General features: G+C 35.1%; 1 protein-coding gene across 7 annotated transcripts in view; it reads right to left on the bottom strand.

Annotated features, from left to right (window-relative positions):
• The window catches only part of LOC111507040 (uncharacterized), a 415,477-nt gene that overhangs the window by 130,555 nt on the left and 258,509 nt on the right, over positions 1–26,413 (bottom strand). For all 7 annotated transcript variants that reach the window (XM_074175700.1, XM_074175699.1, XM_074175698.1 and 4 more), the window contains exon 2: positions 15,676–15,908. In XM_074175700.1, coding sequence (XP_074031801.1) covers positions 15,676–15,846 — 171 coding nt within the window. In that variant the 5' untranslated portion in view covers positions 15,847–15,908. The remainder of the gene's footprint in view (positions 1–15,675; positions 15,909–26,413) is intronic.

Here is a 26,413-nt window from a genome sequence, read left to right as displayed (position 1 = left end):
TGATTTTCAACGTCAGTTTTCTATGGTTCAATTTTCCATTTTTCAATCTGAAAATTTTATTCATCCACCTCTCCATATCAAATATGCAATAATTAAAAACAGAGTCGAAGCTACGGAAGAATATCTGAAGGAACGCATATTCATCAGGAGAATTCAGTATTCTGAAAAAAGTGTAAGGTTTTACAAAAGAGATTGTTGAAAAAGTGGTATGCTTTCAGGGTTTCCACTATTAGCAGACTGAATTGCTGACAGTAGCGGAAAAGCACAATTAGGAATGGGGTTTGTTGGAAAATTGAACTTCACATTAAAAAGAGATTTTTTAAGATGTACTGAATTGACTTGTTCAAATTCTTCACTGGAAAACTCTTTCTCAACTTCAATATATAACATATAACGTTTGTTTGAAGGTGGTTGACAATGTTTTATGGTGCATTTCATTATTTCAGACTTCCATTGTCTAATATGATATAAACCGATTTGAATCCCAAGGATAGTGTTACCAGATCTCTGAACACTATCCGTAGCAGCCTCACGAAAACCAGACCACCAAACGCGGACTGCGATTCCAAGAATTACATTTAACGGATTCCCTGCGAGTGCGGAGAATCATTCATCGGTGAAACTAAGACGTCATTGAAAGTTCGCAATGCCGACCACAAGAAACACATCAAGTGGGCTCAAGCTGAAATCATCCACAAAGAGGAACACTGGTTTAGGAGAAAATTTGAAGAAGCCGCATTTAGCTAAGCTAGCGTAGAGATACGTAACATATGGAAACCTCTAATCAAGCAGAACACGACCAACTTCCGTCAAACGATCAGCTTCCGCTAAAACCGATGAAGCGAAGAGAAGGAAGAGGGGATAGGTGAAAGCACTCGAATGACCTATAAATAGTCAGATCTCTGAGGAATGAGTCCAGTTATCACCCGAAGACGATTGTGGACACCAACAATCGAAACGTCGTGAAGTAACTTGGTTTGAAATCTTTTAATTTTTAATATTCATTTTTTGTTAATAGTTCAATTTTTTATTTTCTGGTTGTTGCTTGTATTTTATTTCATTGTAATTTCAGTTTTTTGCTTAATATAATTGTTATTTTTCAGCTAACCTTTTTAATTTTCTACAGATTCTTTCAGATATTTCAAATCAATTTATATCATATCAGACAATGGAAGTTCGAACTAATGAAATGCTTCAGTAGATAATCCTCACATGGAACACCATCCAGGGGGACTGATTCATTTGATTGAAGTAAATAAATAGATTTTATGAGAGAGGGAAAAATTAGAATAATTTCATCAAAATGACAAATGAGAAGCAGAGCCAGAGTATGTCATGATGCTTGATTGAATGGAGAGTATCTGAAGCTTCCAGAAACTTAGCAAAACAGTGCTGAGCAGCGTTCTCAGTAGCCACAGTTTTCAGTAAGAAATAATTAACACAATTGGAAAGAAAAAGATCAATTCATAGTTTATTTACAAACAACATAACTCTAGGTATCTTCACAAACAATGAAGCTCTTTGATGCAACGTATCAAAATCAACCCGACCAAAACACAAATCATCCTACTTGGGGGATACTTTCACAAGGACCCTCAATTAGGAAACCGACCTACGAGAAACTCTGGACAGGGTCCGGCAAAAAGGAAAATCTCCTAAAAGCCTTGAGAGGCAAGCTCGGAAATTGCGCCAGTAAAACTCCTGGACTATGGGACCTCCCCGAGATTATTCCATCACATACTAACAACTGAGAGGAGGATAATACGTCACATAGACACTCTGGCCACCCCCTGGAAGCTCCGTAGGGGCTCTAGAAGGATTCCAACGAAGAAGCTCTCGTTTTCCCAAGCCAGGCTCCTGGCACTTCTGAGGTATATCCCTGAGTGATTCCAGGTCATCTTCGTTTTTTAACTAGTGAAGAATTCTTGCACCTTTGCTGTAAACTGCAGGTCTGTGCCATGAACTGGGGGAACCTAACCATAAGAGGGTTAGCAGGAGTTCCTCTGTATTTATTCCCAATTACTTCTGCATTTTTGTCCGCAATAATAATTTATTGAATTCTTTGTTGTTTATTTATTTTAATATTATCACCCGAGTTTGCTCGGCTTTCTTAAAAATTTTATAGAACAAATCTTCAGAACGTAATGAATGAATGTTGTTCGTCTTGTTCATCTAACAAACAATCAAATAAAAAAAAACACAGAATTCACATTCAAAATAAATTACTCGTTGAAACATATTACAAAATAGTTTTCAAACTTGGTGAGATGGTAATGTCTCTGTTTTTTTCTCGTTTACATTCTAGAAATACGGCAGCGATCCATTCACTGATCCGAATTTCAATAAAAAGTAACCATCATACATGCAAGAGACCTACTTTCAAAAGAACCGCTAAGCACTCCGATCTCGTAAGATCAAAGATCAGACCAGTTCATATAGAAAAGGGTTACTCAAGTTCACTATTGACCAACTGATACGGATCGAAATATTCGCAATTTAGTTCCGGAGGTCAAAAAAAATCAGAGAATCTGAGTTCGGCAGAGCCATACTCTTATCGTCTGACTTGAAAGACCACTAACTATACAAACTAATCGGCTTCCATAGTATTGAATAACTTTAACTATGTTATATACAGACCGTTTCTTTTATCATGTGGTAACTTTGCTATATTCTAAACCGTAACACATACGAAGACGATTAAATGGGAAAAAGAGTAACTGTCATCGGGAAAAATACAATGATCGAAGAAAATTTAGGGGACTCTCGCCCTTCTCGAGTTATACGGGAAAAACCAAAAATGTTGTTTTTCGTTTTTTTCGAATGGAATTGTACTTCGGAGAATATCAAAAAATGAAAAGGGAGAATGTTATCGTAGTCGAAGTGTACTATGACGATGTAATAATGAATATTCGATAAAACGTTTCGTGTCAACATGGCCAACATCACCTTTTTTTAATATGGACCCATCTTTTTCATTACAGATATTGACGAAGCGATAAATTCACAATCCAACGGTATATCAGATTTGATATTTTTATAGCGTTTCATTTGAAATAACCACATGGCAATCTACATTAAATGCTCAAATCTCTTTGTTGAATGCACATAAGTAGTCGATCCAGCCAATTTCTGTGTCAATTTTTTAGCATAATAGGTGTAATACTAATACATGCATCTATTATTTTTTGTTTGAGATAGTCGATATCTGTAATTGGTGTTGAAAAACCTTTATGTATCCCCAGACAAAAAATCTAAAGGAGTAAGATCTGGGGATTGAGCTGGCCAGTTAATTGGTCCATTGTTTCCAATTCATTTTCTTGGAAATATTGCATATAAATGTTCCCTTACTATTACTGCATTAAAGGGAGGAGCACCGTCCTGTTGAAAATATTGTATCTCATGGCTGATATTCAGTGGCAATTCATTTAAGTAGTCATCGACTTCATTGAGTAGTAAATGAAGATACATTTCACTATTCAAATGATCATCGTAAAAGAAAGGGCCAACCAAACAATTATTCCGAATCTTTCTTGGAAATTGGTTTCCCTATGTAAATGTTATTTGTATTATTCCACCTGTAATGGATATTTCTGTTAAACCAACTATGATAAAAGAAACGGCCGGTATATATATGACAATACATAAGTATGACAGTTTGTGGACACACACACATGCTGATCATTTCACTCTCATTTCTCGAAATAATGCCACATTCTCATTAACGTTCAACATTGCGATTTGAATTCATTGATTACATGTTGTTTTTGTCGGGAAAGAGATCGAAAATTTTCGAAGACGGGCAATTCAGTTTTCCCCAAAGTTTCTGACTTTTTAAATCCCTCATCAGGGCGCGACAGTGAACTAACTGCATAAGGAAACAATACACATGCCAATACATATTGCAATATTTTGACATAATATTTTGATTTTCATTATTTTGGAAAAATATAAAATGAAAACTTGAATTGGACTCACCAAACATCAGTTTATCCTTGATGAATAAGTTAAAGAGACATATAACCGACAACAAAAGTGCAAAGATCAACGAGAATAAGGGACAAACAACATGGCGTATTTGTTTAAAAAAATTTAAAATTGTGGATAGTAGAAAAATATCAAAATGCAAAGGGTGTTCGTGTTAGAAACTTTTTGGGAGAAATATGTTATGAAATCCGATGTATCAAATTGAAATAAGCACTGTTGAATGCTTCTATGTCTCTCCTAGTGTTGCCACTTAATTTTTGAAAATGTGGCTCATATCACTGAAGAGCCATCAACCTAATGAAAGTTGAACATCAATATCAAAGAATAAACAAATTGAAATTTTAGAAGATTTTCAAAGCTTCCACTCAAAATTGAGATTTGAAATAGAAACTAGGTTTCTAAGACACTAAGAAATCGAGAGCACCAAACTTCATTCATAATTTCTAATACTCAATATCATAACAAGAACATTGGGATTATATGAGATTTTCCTATGGTCGTTCCTAGGTTTTGCCGTGATCTTCTTTGGTTACAATCTCCAAACGTTTCAACTACAACTGCCGAAGTTATCTTCAATGGCGTGGTGAAAGTACTCCTCTTGACGTATCAATGAGCCTTTTTCCTTAGAATAGTACAGCAAACGTGTCACGAGAGGCAGCACTAGTAGTACGGACCAACAATAAACTATTCACATGTAAAACAGTGTTATTTACGTAATATCAATTTATTATTTAAAAATATAAATCTGATATAAAAAATTATTTTGTGCTAGTATAATGCCATTGTTGTTTTGCGAATTTTATGTCGGATAATCGATATCCGGAAGAAAACGTGTTTTTATATCATTTATAAAACCTCATGATAATGAGGTTAGATGTAAGAAATGGATACATGCTTCGAGGAGAGAGTGGATTTAACAGTGCAAAAATAAATAAATATTCATATATATGCTCTAAACATGATATGAATAGTAAATTTTTCATAGTTAATTACCATTGATTAGAATGACATATAACCTCAATCGTTTATTAAATTATATTCATTTATTATATTTAATTAAATTTATTTCATTACCATCTATATTTGATTCATATTTCACTCGGAAATAAGTCTAAAATTCATAATTATTTTAATTTTTTTTATTACAGTTTGAATCTACCGCTACTCGTTCACCAGAGTCTGTACCTATACTAACCTGTCTATTAGTTCACTTTTTTTCCAGTTAATTTTAAATTACGGCATGCAATCCAACGCTTTAATGTTACAACATTGTTATCCTTCACAATTGCAAATTTCAGTTTTGCTCCAGGAACATTTTCTTCTGTTAAAAACATTCTTTTTTAATTGTACTTTACCATATGTTTATATGAGGAATAAGCAGTGTGTGTCCCTACCGAACTACTATCGCTGCTAGTGAGTGATTTTTCGTACTTCAGGAAAAAGGTTCATTAATACGTCAGAATCAACCAAAACATTGAGGCCAGCCGTGAAAGCCTACATTCCCATATGATATTTTATTATCAAAAACAATTACCAATTGTGAATGAGTGTAAATAGTCAATAATGTCAAATTGTCAAAATATTTCAAAATTTCCTATTGCACAATCTTTCTGAATATATCAAGAATATATCAAAATTTTCTATTGCACAATCTTTCTGAATATATCAAGAATATATCAAAATTGCATTTGCAAATGTCAACACTATGGCATAAAGATTCTGGCTAAATTATACTTCATGGGATACTCACGGATTTTCGCGATTTTTTCTGTTATGATACTACATGATGGTAGGAATTTAGAACACTTTTTATTTTTTGTCGGACTCAATTAGTTTTTCGATATATAGCCTGTCAAAGTTTCTATCCCTTTTCAATCACTTTCCAGTTTCCTGAAATTAGAATAAAATTCTATAATTTGTCAGGTGCACACATCGACATAACCTTATAGGTTATGTCGGTGGGTGCACACAAATCACTTTTTATAAATTGCATTGAGTTTCAGTATTCGAAAATACGTTCCTTTTAGAATTCGGAGGTCAGGTTAGATGTTGAGGAGACAGTTTTTACAAAAGTAAATATTCGAAAATACGTTCTTTTTAAAATTCGAAGGTCAGGTTAGATGTTGAGGAAACATAGTTTTTTAAAATTCTTAAGTAAGGTTAGACTGAGTTAGGTTAGGTCGGGCTAGGTTAGGTTGAGTTAGCATGTGACGAATTATGGAATTTCAATCTAATTTCAAGAAACTTGGTAATAGATCTTGGATAGAAAAAAGTGCGATGATATGTGAAAAGATGTGTTGAATGAAAAATATGTGAATTGCAATCGTTTATTGCTTAATAGAAAAAGGTAAAATATGACCTCATACAAACTTTGACAGGCTATATTTCGAAAACGAATTGAGTCCGACAAAAAATAAAAAGTGGTCTGAATTCCTACCATTACGTAGTATCATCACAGAAAAAACGCAAAAATCAGTGAGTATCCCATAAAGTAAAATTTTCCCAAGATTCCTTCAGTACATAAAATAAAAACTGCGATGAATATGCAATCAAAGTTCATTTCAAAACTTGATAGCAAAGATTTTTCCAAATGTTATATGAGACTAACGGGACGTTACCGTACATGAATAAAATGCAAAAAACTGAAACGGCTCTTCAGTGAGATTATCTAAATTTTCAATCGAGAAAGTGGTAACACTACAAGAGACATAGAAGGACTGAATAGTGCTTATTTGAACTTTTCAAATTGGATTCCTTAGCATTCTTCAGGACCTATTGTATTCTTATATCTTTCTATAGTCTGTCTAAAATATAAAAAAAGAGAAACCAAAACACCACATTCTGATCAGTGGTCTTTTGTGGATGGCATATTCATTATTAATGGGTCTGTGGTTATAGGATTTTCATGTTGTCAGTCCCGTTTTATTAATGAAAGGAAATTGAGATTTTTTCAAGAATAAAACACAAGCACTACTGAAAAATTGCTCTGGAGATTAAATCCATTCGGAAAAACGTTCTCCACATAAACTGAAAGAGTTCTCAAATAGTGACGTTCGAAGTGTACTGAGTTGAACCTCATAACGATGACTAGTCACAGTCAATCGCGTACTACTGATATATACCGCTCTTGGTGGAATCAAATGTGCCAAGTCATTTGAACACTTCCTATGGAAGTATCTATAGAAGAGAGATAAATCTCCAACCTTTCTTCGATGTTCCAGACTATCAAGGTTGCAAGTGATGTTCTCGTCTCCAATCAGGCAGATGGTTCTTTTCTGGATGGAACCCGGCAGCTTCAGGATATCTTTGGAGGCGGAGCTCCATAGATGAGTACAATACTTCAAAGAAGATCTGATCTGAGCTTTATAAAGCATAAAAAAATGCTAAGGTGTGAACAGTTTTCTGGTTCTGAACAATGTACATGATTGTGCCAAGACATATTGGTGTCCATTTCAACTCCACGCAGAAAGCGGAATTGTCTAATCTGACATTTTTATATGCGGTTCGGAGGCATTTATCTTCTTGGAGAAAACCAATGCCCGTGTTTTTGCTCAACAAGCTGATATTTTACGAGTGTATAAAGATAACCTATAGAAATTCTTCCACTACCTAAAATAAATAAACACTTTTGAAGAAGAGCGTCTGTGGCAGCACCGTACTTGATGTATAACAAAAATAAATGTATTATCATTGCGTCTGATACTTATATTCAATAGGTTGACATGCGGTATATCAAGGCAGCTGCTGATCATAATTAAGATCGAATGAATGAACAGATCGATTTTTTTTCAATCGTCAAGTTCAGTAGCCCCAGATAGCCTCATTCTGAATCGTTTATTACGAATTAAAGTCATTGATATGAATCAGCTCGAACAACCAATTAAATAATATAACGTCGGTTCCATTTTTGTCTCGTTCTTGCAAGTTTGAATTTACTCAGATGCCCACAATATAGTAAATTTTCTTAACATAATTCAGATACCTGAAATGTGGATATTTTTTTTAATTTGAAGGATAGCGAATTTTGTTTTCCATTCGACTATATCGTACCTGAAGGAATATTGCCTCGAATTAAAAATCTCATTTTGTATAACAGCCTAAGTGAAATGTTCTCAAATTGTTAAATCGCAGTCCAACTAGGTTAGAAAAGGCATATACTGTAATTTATACTTTCATTATTGAGAAATTGAGCCTTTCCTTCTTTATACCTTTGAAATGTGTGAAAAGGAGGTTGGAACTTGTTCGAGCTGAAAATGAACGAGGTCTTACCTCGTTTGTCTTACCTCGTTTGTGTAATTCCTAACGCGTAATACATTTTTTAAAACTAACAGCATTCGCATCGAGGTAAGTCTAATCTTGAAATATTTTGTACCAAGTCTAATCGATAACTTTGTGTAAACGTTTTTCAAACTCAAAATAACAACATCATATCACAACTACATTTCAAATGAGGTCTATTCATTTTTATTCTCTACTTTCTTGTCTAAAACGTTTTTCTCAATGGGTACAATCCAAAATTTTGAAGGAAATTGTTTGTTTTTAAATTATGTTACCGTTTTGAGTTTCAAGTCGAAGCAACACAATAATGTTATGTACCGGAATCTTAATCGAAAACAATTTTCTCTCATGTTGTTTTTCGACGCGCCTTTCGCGCGTTGCCATCATTAGGATATGACTAAAGAGTAACGCGACTGAGTATCAGTAGACTAATAGTTATACTTATGAGTATCACTAATGAATATTAGTTATCTGCTGATGATGCTAACTTGATTAACAAAACGCGCATCGAGAGACAGAATTTTTGTTCTGGTGAGGAAAAAAGGTTTTCAACAGATTCATTTTGAGCCAGAGATTCCAAATTCCACTTACCAAGTCAGTGAAACTGAGGTATGAAGATGATAATGGAAAACTTTTAACACTATTGAACGCACTCTTAACCTTTATTGTCTTATATAAACCATTACCTAACTATCGCATGATAGTGATCTGAAGAGAAAAAATCTCTTCCTTGTTTTATATGATCTTTCACTTTATCTGTACCTCGAACGTGTGCACCGTGGAAATTCATGACTTTCCATTGTTTTAACAATTCACTGGGTATACGCGAGCTTTATATGTTAATTTTCACATTGTTTTGTTTACTCGCGGTAATAGTTTCAACACATTTCGGCACATTACTTGTTAATGTAGGTTGAGGTAATTCTTCGAACAGTATTGAAGAATGTAATGTCAATTGTTTTTGTCCAGCAGATATTATAGTTTTTCGATTAGAGCAAACTAATCGAAAAACTATAATTCTAAAAATATAGAACAGACATTAGTATACAAACTAACTCTCATTTTCATCATTGAATAAGTAAAATTGCGTTTGTATATTTACAATTGCAAGAATGCCTTTTGAAAGTTAATAGGTTTTTTTGCTGTTCCTGGGTCATTAGCCGTGGTTTCCAGGTTTCCAGGCCCAAAAATTTGTCGACCAAGGCTAACGATTCCGGAAACAGCAAATAATATATTAGTGATTGGCCGTGAAAACCCACGTACTGCATTTACGAGTCTTGAGTTCCATTTTCAATGAATTTCCCTTACTTATAATTATCAAAGTATTATGAAAAATAAATCTATTGCTGTAGGCCCATGATAAATTCAACCCAAATTGAATAATAAAAGTGTGTGCGACAATGTCAAAAATCTTGCCTGAAATTCAAAAAATGTATACAGGGTGCTCGTTTTCAAATAAGCAAGTTAACTCCACCTTCAAAATGAGTCAGTTAGAGTTTTTCATATACAGTTTTCCATGACTCTCCGGAAACTTCATCGATGAATATTGTAAAAACTGAAATAAGAGATGAGATACAAACTTGGTATGAGAATGATATTGGCGTTAATTCAATGGTTTTTGTTTGTGTAGGTACTGAGCGTGAATGCATCATATTTTTTCCTTGGAATTTTGTTACACTGTCCATGGAGAATAAATAAATATAAAACACTAATGTGTGTAATTAGACCTTGTAGGCATATTGGAAGATCTGAATGATAATGAAATTTGACGTTTCACAAAATACTTTTTTGCATAAGTACCTGCAGTGTAGATATAGGAAAAATCTATGACTCTTATTTGGAAAAAATAAAATTTAGACTTACACTCGAGACAGAAAGCATCTGAAGTTTTTTCTTATATCTACTCAAAAAACTAGGGAAATTGCTGGCAAGCTATTGTTATGTGATCCAACGGGTTCTTTTGCTCATTATCCTGGAATCAGGAGTTTCAACAAGTAAATAATAAAAAAATTGAACTATTAACACGAGATGAAAATTAAGAAATTATTAACAAGAAATGAAAATTAAAAATTGAAAGATTTCAAGCCAAGTTACTTCACGACGTTTTGCTGATTAGTATCCACAATCGTCTTCAGGTGATAACTGGACTTATGCCTCGGAGATCTAACTATTTATAGGTCATTCATAGTACTTTCACCTATCCTCTAAAAAATGTATTATTCAGAAATAACTATTTTAATAGTTTCTTCATTGCCTGAAAATTTTATTGAGGGTGACTCATCTGTTGTTGAAACTGGACGTCGCATATGTAAATACTAGAAAACGGATGAAACCTAAAAGATCATGATTTGTCGCTATGTAAATTGGCACGCACAAGAATTCGGTCTAGCGACTATTGTCGGAAAGATTATTTTGGTAATGAATGGAGTGACGTCAGCTCTTCACATTGAGAAATGTTGCAACAAATTACAAACAGGTTTAAACGAAATTAGTTTACTGTTGACTCAAACGGATTGGGGAAACATCTCAGATTTCCGAGAAGGCTGGTAAAACGATAGTTTTGAATTAAATAATGATGGAGTGACCAGGTTGAAAGTGTGACAAATGAGGGAAAGTTGTGCTTCTTGTCTTGTAGAGTGGGTGTTTAACAGAAAAAAATATGTTTGTGGAAGAGATAAATTAGAAGAAATCCCATCAGGATATCAAAGTATCCCGAAAAATGAGTCATTAGTGTAGTTATGCACTCGAAAAATACTGTCTTTATTAGTGAACTGCGCACCCCCTCTACCTTTCTTGATGTTCTCAAATGCGGATTTGTTTTCCAAAGTCATTAGTTCTTTTTTCAGGAGCCCATCAAAAGGCATACTACCTCTCTCAACTCCTCTAGGGTGTGTCGTTCTTAGGGAGAGCTGGTTAACAGATTCAAACAGACCAAGCTGCCTAATGACATACAGATGGGAATCTTTTTCGATGCAGTGAAATATGACATATCACACTACAAAGTGATAGTACCAAACCCTGTAAGAGATAAAAACCTCCAGAGAAAGGAAGGTTGAACATAAATACAATGAAAACTATATGGGGTGTTTATTAAACATGCAGCAAAAATATAAGGGACTATTTCTTGAACTATTCTAAGGATACTTTATCCTTTGATCATTTTTGATAGGGCGCTTTGTTTCGAAGATACAGAGCGAAAAAGAATTTCGACAGTAACAATTTATTACAAAAAATTACATGTGATGAAAATGACTACCCCCGCTCGGATGCATGAATCCAATCTTCTCCTCATCACATCATAGGTAACAATCAGCAATGTCACTTCGCTTGGCGGGAGAAATTCGCGCATATCCGTCGCGTTGATGAGTCCGCCATTTTAAGAAGTGACAAACTTTCTCATTCTGCTTTTGGCTTTGCTCTTGTTAGGACGTATATGTTACCTGTGTTCAGAATCTTCCAGGATTGGCTCACTCCAAGGCGTTTATTCACCCTTCGAAGCTTGATTCCAAACAGTTGTTGGACTACACTAGGGATGAACTACGATGTCTAACAGGCCTTCTTACAGGTCACTGTCATTTGAATCATCACATCCAGAGACTTGGACTGTCGGAAGACAGTCTGTGTCGCCTCTGTCTGAAAAATGATGAAACTGCAGAGCATATACTTTGTGCCTGCCCCGCTGGGGACCGAATAAGGTTCTTTGAGTTCGGCAGATCCGCACTCTCACCATCTGACCTGAAAGACCACTCACCATACAAACTAATCGGCTTCGTCAAGAAGCTGGGTTTATTTGGCCAAGTGTGAATAGGTGTGAGCCACAATAAACACTTATAGGTTGCGGTGGAGGGTCGAATAGACCCACTCACTTTAGACCTACCTACCTACCTACCTGTGTTCTGTGTGTATCATGAATTTTAACTTTTAACATAATGGAAAAACTAATAGTTGGTGGACACGTTTGTGCTGTAAATAGTTGTGAAAATAACAGTTCAAAATCCAAAATAAATGAGTTTTTTTATGTTTCCGAAGGACCACTTGATAAATAAATTACTGAAAATTCATAGTTGTTACATTTGTGTGAGCTATTCCAAAACAACTTGTGAATTAAATAATGAATCTCTGTATTGTTATTTCAGAGCATTTCAAAATGGAACTCTTGACACATTTGGTAACTTGAGGATGCCCAAAAATGAATTTTATTTCCTCCTTGGAAGTAAACTTCCAAAGCAATTTTGAGAATCGTATTGTAGGAACAAACGTAACTGCAGGATTTGTATCATTGTTTGAACAATTCAATTATAACCATCCATGTGAAAATTTCCCAATATCTCACCTTTTGAAGTTATATAGTAGAGTAAGATTATTTTATTCATTAAAATATATAAAAAGGAATTTCAAATATCAGAAAATATTACCAAAAAAAGGAGAAAGAATAAAATAATAATTTGGAGACACCAATAAATGTTTTAAAGTGAACAATTTGTATTTCTAGTATTTTCCTTATATAATTAACACCAGCTACCCTGGAAACCTAGAAGGATCCTAAGTGGGTTAACTACATGATATTGATATTTCAGGAGGGTAAAAACGTTCTGTGAACGTATTACTAAAAAAGAATAAAAAGATTAGAGTAACAAAAGTGAGTTGATGTTTGGATAGAACTTACCTATGTATATAAAAAAAATACATTCATGTTGAAGAAGACTTCGTTCTAAAATGCAAGGAGAACGTCAATTCTTATAATAAAGAACAAGCAATTCAACTGAAAGGTTAATTAGTAATATACAAAATCACATTTATTTTAAGAGAGGTAGATCATAAAGTTTATACCAAAAAGTTGATTGCTGGACGATTTCTCCTTCATATTCCAGTTGATTAAACCATTGTATTCCAACTGGTGATTTTAGAAATAATTCGGCTGTTTTGACATTTTTTGAAAAAATCATGTAATATCTGCACAAGAATTATTATATCAATTGAATTTGGATCCGTTCCGTAAGGTATATCAAAATTATATGAGCATTTTGGATGTAACAAAGTTTGAGTGCGAACCTGTCCAAAACCATTTCGCGAGTCCTGCCCTCTTATCGTCACTTCTCAAACTGGCGTCTATATACTTTTCCACATCAAAGGTGGCGTGGCCAAGTGTCCATCCTGATTGTTACCTATGCTGTGTCCTCATCGACTCCCGAACTCTTTCAAAAACAGCAGGATCACTTACGAGACATACTATTCAAATTGAATGTCTGCAGCCGTTTGTAGTAATCGGAATGTTGTTGATAGGTACCAATAGAATAGTTATATTTTTTATTACTTGGTGGTGTAGTATGCTATACTTTTATTTCGGCTACGTTAATAATTTTAAAATTACCAAAACTGTTACTGTTGAAATCATTTTTCGCCATGTATATTCGAAACAAAGCTCCCTATCAAAAATCATCAAGGAACAAAATATCCTCAGAATAGTCCAAGGAATAGTCCCTTAATTTTTGCCGCATGTTTAAAAAACATCCGCTATATATCGATATTGCACAGAAGTTTCTTTCAGATGAAAGAAAAAACGTTTTCGAAATAAATACTTTCACATGGACATTAAATTATCCAAAGGAGAAAGTTCTTTCGGAACAAGTACTTATACACATTAAATGATAAAAAAATCGCTTTTCCTAATCATAATTCCGTAACATTATTTATGGAATTTTGTTGTCATTCATAGAAACGCTACCCAACATAATGTATGACAGAGTATTCATATAAAATTTTACTCATATAGAACGGCCGGTTGGTAGCCAGGCAGTTCGACGTGGGTGCTTTGTTCACTCACTTGAATTACTTGCTATCGTCTAACTCGTGTTAGGAATCACACGTTAAAAGGTAAGACCTCGTTAATCCTTAGCTCGCACAAGTTTCGACATCTGAGGGTTGTCGTTCGTAGGGGTGTGACAGCTGGTTAACGGAAAAACAGATTTTTTTCAAACAGATTACCATTATCGATTGTGTACTTCGAAGTTTCGGGTGGTGTGATAAGACACTTGTCTCATCACATCAGCTTCACAGTATTCGATACCATCACACAAGACAAAGTACTTATTTCTTTCATGACATTACGACTTGATGTCATCGGATGAGACAACTCTACTTTTGTCATGATGACAATATATATGATCTACATATCTTCATGAATAATTTTTATTGTAGTGAAAAGTAGGAAACCAAAAAGCATTTTTTTACAAAGAATTTATATGTCTTCAATTGAGACCTTTCGAAGAAGTTCAAACATGAAATTATGGAATTTACTCAAACTGTAACAATAACCATTATTTTGAATTATGTTATTTTAATTCGAAAGCTTTCGATGACATAAACGTTTGGAGTCTTAAGGAAGATAAATTTCACATTTATCAAAGTGAGTGAATTTTAGAAACACATTCGAGAAAAATAACTATAAAAATATATTGAAGGTTTCAGTCAACTCTCCTCAAATCCTTACACGGATAAGATTTGATGTTTGTTTTAAGAACAAAACACAAACACCACAGGAAGAATGAGAAATTCTATTATATGTTCAATATACTCTGTACTACTGTTAGGTCACCGCTTATAATTATGTTGCGACTATCCAATACGCTTTGAAAAAATTCGTAACATACATAAGTACATAAGTAACTTCAATCAAGAATGTATCAGATATGAGACTGTGAGCAATATAAATGTATCAATGTAAATTTTTATTTCAATTTTTTATTCATGTAATGAGGCCTTGTTGGCCTCTTTGAATAATAAATGAATAAATAAATAAATATTACAACAATAATTGATAATTTTGAAGGAGTCTTTTCCCAGTTGACTTCAAATAATATTGGTTGGCTATTTCCGATTTTGACTTTCTCCAAATTTAGTGATGTATGCGAGATATACCATTGTCAAATTTTGTAACTTTCAACACTTTTGAAAGTGTGAGGCTATTCTGCCAAGAAGCTATAAAAATAGCTAGAGCAACAAATTCTATTTGAAGTTGACAATGTTTCGTAGTATATTTTATTAGTTCGGACTTCCATTGTCTAATATGATATAAATTGATTTGAAATACCTGAAATAATCTGTAAAAAATTTTAAAAAATAGCTGAAAAAATTGTATTTTATTTTTTTTTGATATAATAGGTCTACAAAATTTGCAGAATAATTCCTATGGAGCACTCAAGAAGTTTTCATTACTTTTTGGTCAGAATCATCATATCATGGAAAGCCTTTCTTTGATAGTTTGACTCTGATGTTCGATAGTTTCAATAGTTCCTACTCATGATGACTAAATAATAGAATGTTCTCCTCTGATGGGGCGCAGATTCATTTAACGCTTTCAGGTCTCACGAAGATCGTTCGTAAAATACTTTCTAAATGGTTTCATTAACTCACCTTTCCGTATTTATGTGAAGAGTTGATCGTATTCGCTGACCAGTGATCGGTCTCGATCCTTGCTCGTTCTAGAGCTCCGGTGATACTGTCAATTCTTGACCACTCGCGCACGTCGTGGTCTCGAAATGGAGGCACTCCTCCGCTATTAGGCGTCGCTGCCACCACTTCCATGTTCCTGTCTTGTTCGTTCTCAGAGTGTACGAGGTGTGTTATCAATTTATATTGACATCAACCTGAAAAAAAAAGAGAATATATTCAATGGATTCAAAACAATCTAGAAAAATATATTTTTCCAAGTAGATATATAGATGAGTTCTTTACTGAGAAAAGGCATGAGACCGACTGTCAATGATTCGCGAACGTAGGGGATTCGTCCTCTGTCTTTCTCTGCAGTTTTCACTGCAATGGAATTAGACGAAAACAGAGTCCAAAAACAAAGTATCCGTGATCCGAAATGAGTGACTCTATTCTGTTATAGATTGCGTCTTCTTGATGGAAAATGCCATCGCCCATTTTTTACTCAGCCGTTCGTGTGGCACAGCCTATCACCATTGATGAAATCTATGGTTGATGAAATCAGAGATGCTGAATCTTTGATTTTAAAAGAATAACAAAAATATCTGCGTTGATGTTTCATAATTGATTCACGTGTGCTGTCCCAAATAACTTCTTCAGCCCATTTTCTTAAGAGTAAATGTTGACAATAAATAGTGAGTACAGCCAAGGGTTCAAAACCTTACCAATTCTAATCTCAACTCAGTCTTTGCAACCATCAGAGCCAAGATTCTTTAGCGATGTAGCAGATGTTTCTTATTGATATCGTTTTGTCACAAGGAAGAATTATTTATAGTATCAAATGTTCTCTTATAGCCTACAAAACGGTGTTTACCTTTTTTGATTGGTCATTATTGTAGCTATATAGCGCTGATAAAATCGTATACACTGTCGATGCATCCCCTTCTTTCTAGAAATATAATCTGAATTTCCTGCTTGTTCTCGAAGATTCAAGCGAATATTTTGTTATGAATTTTCAACTTCTATGTTAATGTTTGTTCATCATCACAAACTTATTCATTATTTTTACCAACCCACTATTTTCTTATTTGATTATGAGGGGAAACACTTTCCAGACGTTGAAACTTTTTCGAATTGCTTTACCACGCAATATACAGAAAATACTTGAATGGCAATGGATTTTTCTAGAGGTTGGACTATTTCTTAACTAACGAGTCTTTGTCAAACGTTGGTCGTTACTAATTTGGACTTTTTGAACAATTTATTGACTGAATTCACTCGCCTACTTCTGTATGAAATGAAACTGAAACATTGAAAATCTGCCAGAACGCAGAACCATAATGACCTTGGTGCTACGAGAAATTCATAGATATGTATAATGAACTGAAGATTCCACTTGACAGAGTTCACTTGTGACTCGCTATAAAATCACATGGAACAGTTATTTATTGTGTAATTCAATAGTTTTTAATACATGCCAATGCAGTAGCTGTTTGGAGTTGAATATCAGCTAATGGAATCTAATAATACAGAAGGCTTAGATATCAGTTCATGCATGATTGCTTTATGATTTTTAGGTTATTCGATGCGAAGAATATTACTATTCAACGAGGATCAGAAGCTAATGAACCCATAAAAGTATAAACAATGTACGTAGACAAAGAACCGTAGACAAAGAACCATTTCCAGAAAGATATGGTTTAATTTCATCTTCTTGAATCTACTCCTTGAAAATAAACACCCATGTGTCAAAGAGAAGAGGGATATAGGACTACAAGTAGACAGAGTGCATGCTTAGAGAATGAAACATTGTGTGGAAACCCGTAGGTTGAGCTACCTGTCGGGCGCGTCCCCAGATGGTGGATAGGGGAACGGCCAGTGGACTGGAGGCCCTGTCCGGGAAGCCAATGTGGCCTTACGGACGGAGTCACCGGACTCCTGGTCAGTGGCAGAAATAAGTAGGGTGAGGGGAACTAAAACTCCCCAAAATCCTTTGCAAAACATGCCACCGTGGACCAGCATTCCAAAGCTGAGGTGTAGGAATCGTGCCGATAGCTGAATGGCCGCAGGGTGATATGCGGTTACGAACAATCCCCTTGGGAAACTGGGCGAAACCTCAGCCTACCTCTGGTAATGCGGGGCTCTGCCAGAGGTGACCAACTCTTCCCTTGCTACTCGTGGGAACACACATGAATGAAACAAACACGAAAACAGAAACAACAAAAACAAAAACCAATCCCGAAGCTGGACAGAAGTGCTCACCTCAATCTAGGGTGGTGGCTGGGGATAAACAGAAATGTTCACCCCAATTCACCGCTTGGAATGAGGTTGGACATAGCAGATCACCTCGTGATGTAATACAAAGATCAAGGCGTAAGCGCATTTGCGGCGCCGAGGCCAAAAGGAGAAAGAGAGCGAAGAAAGCAGGATTGGCAACAACTATAAATGCACCCTCGTCCTCTCCCACTCCACCTCCAACAGCAAGAGCAAGAGCGCCAAGAGCTCCGTTTTGAATAAAGGCAAGGAACCGGCTGCCCCTGCAGGAAAGCTTCCTCACTTGTGCACCTCCACGGAGGGAACCCCAAGAAGGTTGAAGAAGCCGCGCAACGACAGTAATGTCGCTGCACCTTCCAAAACCTTCGAGGAGGCCACCGTGAGACACCTCAAGGTTGCCAAAGAGAGTGTGTGTGTTCGGCGAGTCTTGACCTACACCTGCCAATATAAAAAAGATGTCTCCTAGTGACCTGTCCACCTTCCTGAAAAGGACAGGATGGACGATGAACTAGGAGGACAACTCCTCGGGAGGATGTACATTAGGTCACATGTGGCCTAAGTGCTGTGAGTCTAGTCGACAGATACAGATTGTGTGGAAAACAGTACTGATGAGGGCAGCAAGCAGTTGTCCTCCGAATGTATTGTTGTTTATTATGGAAACTTAGTTTAGATGGGCTACTTCGTCTTCTGGACTATAATGGACTTACAGTACTTGGATCTTCAGTTAACTCAGTTATCCATGTTCGGAGAGAACATAATGATGGCAAGCATATAGAAATGATGTATATGAGCTCATCTGAACTGACTGTATTAGCAGTCACTATGACAACCATGATGAAGAGCCTAGGAACTCAAAGTGGACGGATACAATTGCCAATCAAAATTGAATATCTGGGAGTGATACTAGGATCTATACTGACCTGGTAAGCATAAATACGGTACAGAGATGATGTAGTTCAAATACATGAAGGCTTGAAAAATATATGATACGATTGGACTTTACATGATGGAAGTTACACCCATTAGAGCGTATTAATCTTCGTGCTCATTTTTGGAAAAATATAGATTATTGTGAAAAAGTCTGATGTTGCAGAGATCCTTCAACTGACACAACCAATGATTTTTTTAGTTTTGAATCAGTATCTAGGAGTTCAATCTGATCAAAATTATTATAATCATCACCATCAATTATCATTATCACTATTTTGGGATCAACTGAAGAGAAGAAAAATCACAAGCTCAATCCACATTATCACATTTTATTTAGTGCTCAAAGATACAGCTAGCTAATAATGAAATATGCAATGTGCAGATGATACTTTCTTGTTTGGGATTAACAGAAGTGAAGAGAATCTCAACACCAGTCGCATTGGAGACATCTTCAGTCTTATAATGGAAAATTTAGCGAGCCATATATTATAAGGAAAAGAATATATGACAACTACTAGCTTCATCATATTCATCATATTCATCAATATTCCGAGTGGACGATTAAAGTCTTATGATGTGCATGAAATGATAATTGGATGCCTTTACAAGATGAGCCGATCAATAGTCTTGCAGGAAGATATTCTTAATAGCATTTTATAAAATTCTCTAGATTTCTGTTTATGTTGAGAGAGCTCACGGGAAACCACTACCGAAATGTGTTTAATATTAAAAATTATATGGGTGTGACCAGTATTTTCTAGATTCCCGTTTTCTCTTTTGCAATTACCGGTAACAAAAACAACGTCCTCTTCTGATGACGACTGATGAAAACAACTGCTCCGTTGCTTATCCTATAGGCCTATAGGCTATCGTACCGCTCCGGTGTGCAATGGAGTGTTGCGAGGATAAAAGTTGCATCGGGCGATAAAAGATTGCTCATGTTGCATCCCTTATCGTATCGCTCCAGTGGGAACGACACCTAAGACGCTTGAATTTATTTTGTCGCCCGATAGTTTTAATTTTGCGATAACTCGTGAGACGAGTATTCAATTTGATAAATGTTAATATCGCATCCATCTGAATAGCTTCCCAATTACCACATTAGATGTGATCATTACTTTAAAAATGAAAATGGGTATAGTCGAAGTAACCTTTATTGTGAATACTTGAAGCTATCGGCATCTCAAAGGCCAAAAAAACCAATACAGAGAAATAATGTCGCTGCGAACTAGTCCACGTGGACTGAAGAATTGGTGGTTCGTATTGGATGAATTTTACTAACTGAGTTTTATGATTGCCTGAAAAGTCATAAGATTAAATTTGAAGTCATGTTATGGTAACGAATAGAATGTGGAGATGAGTATCGCCGTTATGTTGTCAATTTTCAGTTCAAGAACTGATCGCAATTTGAGTGTTGAAATTCGATATTGGTGTAGTTATAATTACTTGAAATTTTTGTTATCTGTTCAAAATGTGGCATCCTCTAACAAGTACTAATAGTAATAACGAGTGTGATAGCAATACAGACTTTTTCCAGTGCAGTGATTCCAATGCGAAAAAAAGATAACAGTGAATAAGATTCGGATGCATTTGAATATTGAAACACAGAGAGTATGTTTCAATGTATATAAGAATCTACATTCTTTATTTTTTATTTGGATGAAACTTGGTATGACACTCACGACACACTTACGAAAGGGTAGACTGATGGTTCGAGAATGTGTACGCCTAACATGCCTGCAAACAAAGCATCGCGACTGATTATTGTACATTGCGGAAGCAATATATATATATATATATATATATATATATATATATATATATATATATATATATATCATTTACTTGGATGAAAAGAATCCGACTTGCGTTCATATCTTCGCATTGGTGCCAATCTTCGTCATCCGAGCCGTGGCATCCTTCGAAATGGCCCCCAATTGATAGAACCGCACACTTCCAGCGGTGCTTCCACATTTTGAAGCAGTCCTCGAACGCATATTTTGGAAAGCTCTTCAGCTTGCGTGTCGCATTACTCTGAATCGTCCCGATGTCTTTGAAACGCTTTCCTTTGAGCGCTATTTTGAATTTTGGGAATAACCATCAATCACAGGGAGCAATATCAGAAATGTACGGAGGCTTGGGACGTTGTACAGTCTGGTGTTTTACTGAAAATTGCTGCGCAAGGTTTAATGAATGGCGCGTTATTGTGGTGAAGAAACTAGTCACCGCTTGACCACAGAATCTCCTCAGAACTCCAACGTTATATTCTTTGATGATCGTCTGACCTCGTGAAGCGAATTCGTAGTGCACAACACCCTCACAATCGAAAAAAATAAATCAGCATTGATTTCACGTGCTTTTTGGCACGTCTGAACTCATCCTCTCTGACGATCGTTGTTGAGTTCGAGAGTTGTTTCAGTTTGTTGATCTGTTTTTGCTGTATAAAGCTCAGATTAGATCTTCTTTGGATTATTGTTCTCTGAAGCTGCTGGATTCTATCCAGAAAAGAGTCATTCGCTTGATTGGAGACACGAAGATCACTTGCAACCTTGATGATGGTGTGAACGCAGGTTTGATACTTTTCAGATACACCTCGTACATTAAATGTGGAGTTCGATAGGAACCGGGAAAAATTACCTTTGCTGAAAAGTGAGATAACCAAATTTATTCCTCTTTTTCCCAAACAAATTAGCACATTAATCCATGTCGAAATAACATAGGTAAGATTTATCACATGCCGACGAGCCCAAAAGAAAGGAGCATTCCAAAGAAGAGTCAGACTACTCCATCTATCCAATCGACAAATTGATTGAAACTCGAAGAAGAATACCACATAATTGCGAAGGTATGTTTGATAATACTTTCTGTGGCATCCATCGCTATATTGACACAACCTCAATTGTTCACTATGAAGAAAAGAAACGATATATTTCATTCCATTGAGAGAACGACGTGTAAATGGTACGATCTTGAACATCCTGTTCCTTTGTTGCATTCAAATGCAAAATAATACCAGAAAACATGTAGGCTACTTCTGGTATTGATTCTTGGTATGCTTGTTGAACTGGTAAGTGAATTCCGATAATAAACACCTCCGCATTTTTTCCATTCGAATCAACATAGCGAAACGAGTATATACATGAAATGGGATGACACTGAATGTATATGATACAGGCCGGAATGTAGTTAGTTTTGACATGGTTGGTTGATGAGTCAATGTACTTCAATAGTTTCGATAATGGATTTTTTTTATTTGAGATATTTCTTTGGCAATGTAAATGAAAATTCAATTTTTGCAGTTATGAATCAAGTAATATTCTCAAAAAAAAATTCTTTTGTAGGTATCAGGATTTTTTTGTTATCAAATATGTCGATTACAGTGAATGTTCATTCCAAAATAGTTATTCATAGTGAATAATTTGTTTCATTGAATATTACTGAGGTCAGACATGAAAATTGTTAAACCTAAACTGGAAATATTGCAGAAAAATGCAACTCTCAGCATAAAATTTATGTTTGTCTTCAATTAGTTCAACAAAATCAATATATTCTAATAGTGATCTTCGTTTTCAAAATAGCAAACAATGAATTTCAGAACATTCTTCAATCTCTAATGATTCCTGTAAGACTGTGACAGCTTGACCTTGAAATATCACCTCGAAGAATGACAATAGCAGGTGGTATTGTCAACAACATACGATGCCGATCCTTTTTCAATTATTTGTCGGGACTTATCCCGAAAATCATACATCTGTAAGTTCTGATCAAATGTTATTAATGGCATTTTTCACTGGTACTACACGTGGCTCTCAAATCTAATTTTGAAGTGACACGAATTTGCAAAAACTGCGAATGGATTTTTCTTAGAGTGACTAAATACTGTTCAGTATATGATTTACATAACACATGTCATGTAAATCATATAGAAATTGTTTGGGTTAGTTTTGAACTACTTCCAGTAATCGACGACTTAAATTTGACAGGTGTTCATTATTTGGGTGACAACGCATCATGTTTTTAATTAAAAAAAAAAGAGTTTGACGAGATTTGTGAAGCAATATCAGATTTGAAAGGTGCATTATTGTGATGCAAAAGCCATGAATGAAAATGGTAACAGGGGCTGTCAGCAGATGATCTCATCTCCGGCCTTTTCCCACAATGGTGAATATATTTTTTGAAGTTTATCGTGATGGAAAATGAAGAACGTCATTATTATTATTATTATTATTATCAATTGTTTCTTCACAATACCAGACATTTTTTTTCATATTGTTCATAGAATATATATAGAACCCTTAACGAACAAACAGATTTGTGTAGGTCTCCACTTTTGAATCTATAAAGATGACAACGCAAATAATGTAGGTATATATCTTAATACCTACTCTCGGATATATATACTCCGATATTTCTCTTAGGTCAGTAGTGTTAGAATACTTGAGAATGGGGTAAAAATCGAAATTGGGCGTATTAATATCAGTACATTAAGTAAGTGGAAATGAGACAAATTATTTTATTTCTATATCTATATCATTCAATACCATTCTGTTCACTCTCATATTGATTTAAGAGTCACCGGTAGACAGCTGTTTCAGTCTTTTGGGCATCGTCAGTACCGGGCAGGTGGTTCCATCTATGTCTCGCTAGCGATTACACAGTTAATTTTATTAAGTACTTTTCTTGGTTTTTCACATTTTGCCTTCAATCGAGGACCGCCTGCATGGTACTGACGATGCCCAATAGGCTGAAACAGCTGTCTACCGGTGGCTCTTAAACTAATTGAAATCAATATGGGAATGATCAGAATGGTACTTATTTATATATATATATATATATATATATATATATATATATATATATATATATATATATTGTAAGTTACAAAAAGGATTTGAAGCTCTATAACTTCTGTTTAATTATCTGCGAGCGCATTCGACAGCTGGTCGTGCTGTCATCCTCTAGGCCCTACTCTATCTGAAAGTGTCATCCTGTTGTGTGTCCATTTATACGGTCCGAATGCCTCAATACAGGTACTTTGGGTAAACTTGCCTGTATTTGGATTACATCAGGTACTATTCTTTGTATTGGATCTTCTCTAGGTTTATTGTTTCTAGGAGTGTGTCTTGATTTGTTTAATATATTGAATGTTTATATACCATTGGGTTTATGTATGCCTTTTTGTGCTCATCGTACGTTTGGATCAGTTTTTTCTTGGTTTGGCCGATATTGAATTTGTTGCAGTCCGAGCATTGTATACTGTATATCCCGTTTTGGTTTTTGTCTTCTTTTTTTTCATAGCTGTTTATTTTTTGTGTTATTTTCATGTTTGGCTTGTATGTGATGTTGATGTTCAATGGCTTGAAGTTTTTTGGTTTGGTGTCCTACGTAGGTAAATGCTGTCCATCGTTGTGTTGTTTTGTCTGTTGGGGAGGCTTGATCCTTGTTCTGTATTTTTTGTTTGATTCTGTTTTCTAATTCACCTGTTGTCTTTTGGGTGTATCCGTTTTCATTCGCTATTTGGTATATGATTTTCCGTTCTTTGTTTCGGGCTTCATTGCTGAGTGGTATCCTCAACATTCTATATATGAATGCGTTATAGGCAGCCATTTTTTGTGATGGTGGATGGTTTGAACTTGCGGGTATGGTGGAGCTTGTTTTGTAGGTTTCCTGTATATTGCCGTTCGAAATTGTGTTTTGTTGTGGTTATATCCGATGGTTACGTCCAGGTAGTTAAGTTTTGAGTTGTGTTCTTCCTCAATGCTGAACAATAGTTTTTGATTCATATCGTTAATTTCTTTTGTTATTTGATCTATTCTTATTCCATTGTTTTGTGATATGTACAGTCCATCGTCAACGTATCTGACGATCAAGCGATGAGGATCAAGCCACCCCAACAGACAAATGTTACACAACGATGGACAGCATTTACGTACGTAGGACACCAAACCAAAAAACTAACAAACATCTTCAAGCTATTGAACATCAACATCACATACAAGCCAAACACGAAAATAACACAAAAAATAAACAGCTATGAAAAAGAAGAAGACAAAAACCAAAACGGGATATACAGTATAGAATGCTCGGACTGCAACAAATTCTATATCGGCTAAACCAAGAAAAAACTGATCCAAAGGTACGATGAGCACAAAAAGGCATACATAAACCCAATAGTATATAAATCAAACCTAGCAATACACGGCATACAAAACAAACATAATTTCCCCCCACCAGAGAACATAAAACTCATAAAACAAGTCAATAAGGGAAACCGCATAGACATTTGGGAAAACTTTAACATCCATAAATTTAACAGTCATGAATCACTTATCGAGGAACAAGTACAAATCAAAACACAACAAGACCTAACATTCAATATATTGAACAAATCAAGACACACTCCTAGAAACAATAAACCTAGAGAAGATCCAACACAAAGAAGAGTACCTGATGTAATCCAAATACAGGCAAGTTTACCTAAAGTACCTCTAGTATCTGTATTGAGGCGTTCGGACCTCATAAAAAGACACACAATAGGATGACACGTTCAGATAGAGTAGGGCCTAGAGGATGACAGCACGACCAGCTGTCGAAAGCGCTCGCAGATAATTAAACAGAAGTTATAGAGTTTCAAATCTTTTTTGTAACTTACAATAATAGTAAAATACTGAAAATAAAGGAAAATTAGTAGCATCATCCAAATGTTAATTCTTGTGCATTAACAGAACATGTTAATTCGGAGGACCATAAAATGAATTTTGAAAATCCAAATATTTAAGATAGAGAAACCAATACAATTAACAGAATATTTTTGGAAATGATACATATTAATAACGAAGAACATTCAATGAATAAACGAACTGATATTGATAGTCTTAGTAAAATTCACACGTAGGTACCTACTGAAATATGATAAAGAAAATAAAAGATCTAGTAATTCGAGTATCATTCAGAATTGTCCCACTTGACATTGTCAGCCAAAATTTTTATCAACTGTCATTATTTAATGTTTTTCTATCTGTTTTCGAACCATTTTATATTTTATTCTCACGTTAGTAAGTTCTCCATATTTATATATTTTTACAAGATATATACTCTTATTATTGTAGTTGTCCTGACGAAGGTGTGAAATATACCGAAAGTTTGACATATAACAAAGAGTTTTCTTTATAACAGCCCAGCTATTGACTGCAACCTAACGAATTAAACCGATTTATAGTTAATCCAGTCACTAATTATTCTGTTATATATATACCCAAAAGTTGTGATTCTTGTAGTAGCTTCGGTAGCGAGTTTCTTTTATTCAGATATGATTGAAACCATTCTGTAGATATATCCCTGTGATTTTTGAAATTGAGAGTTCATATAGGAAAATGAATGAATGGATTCAAAGTTCTTCACCATAACTCATAAATATCTTTATAACTCATTTCATTTCAGAATGATTTGAACTATCGTCTCTACTGCATTTCTATATTCTAAAGTTCTCAAGTCCATCAAATATAAATCTATATAAACC

This window comes from Leptinotarsa decemlineata, unplaced genomic scaffold (genome assembly GCF_025532065.1).
Source record: "Leptinotarsa decemlineata unplaced genomic scaffold, Ldec_3_MD MMD2_tig00001064_RagTag_RagTag, whole genome shotgun sequence".
In the NCBI taxonomy this organism is placed as follows: Eukaryota; Metazoa; Arthropoda; class Insecta; order Coleoptera; family Chrysomelidae; genus Leptinotarsa; species Leptinotarsa decemlineata.
This window is presented reverse-complemented; position numbering and strand designations above follow the sequence as displayed.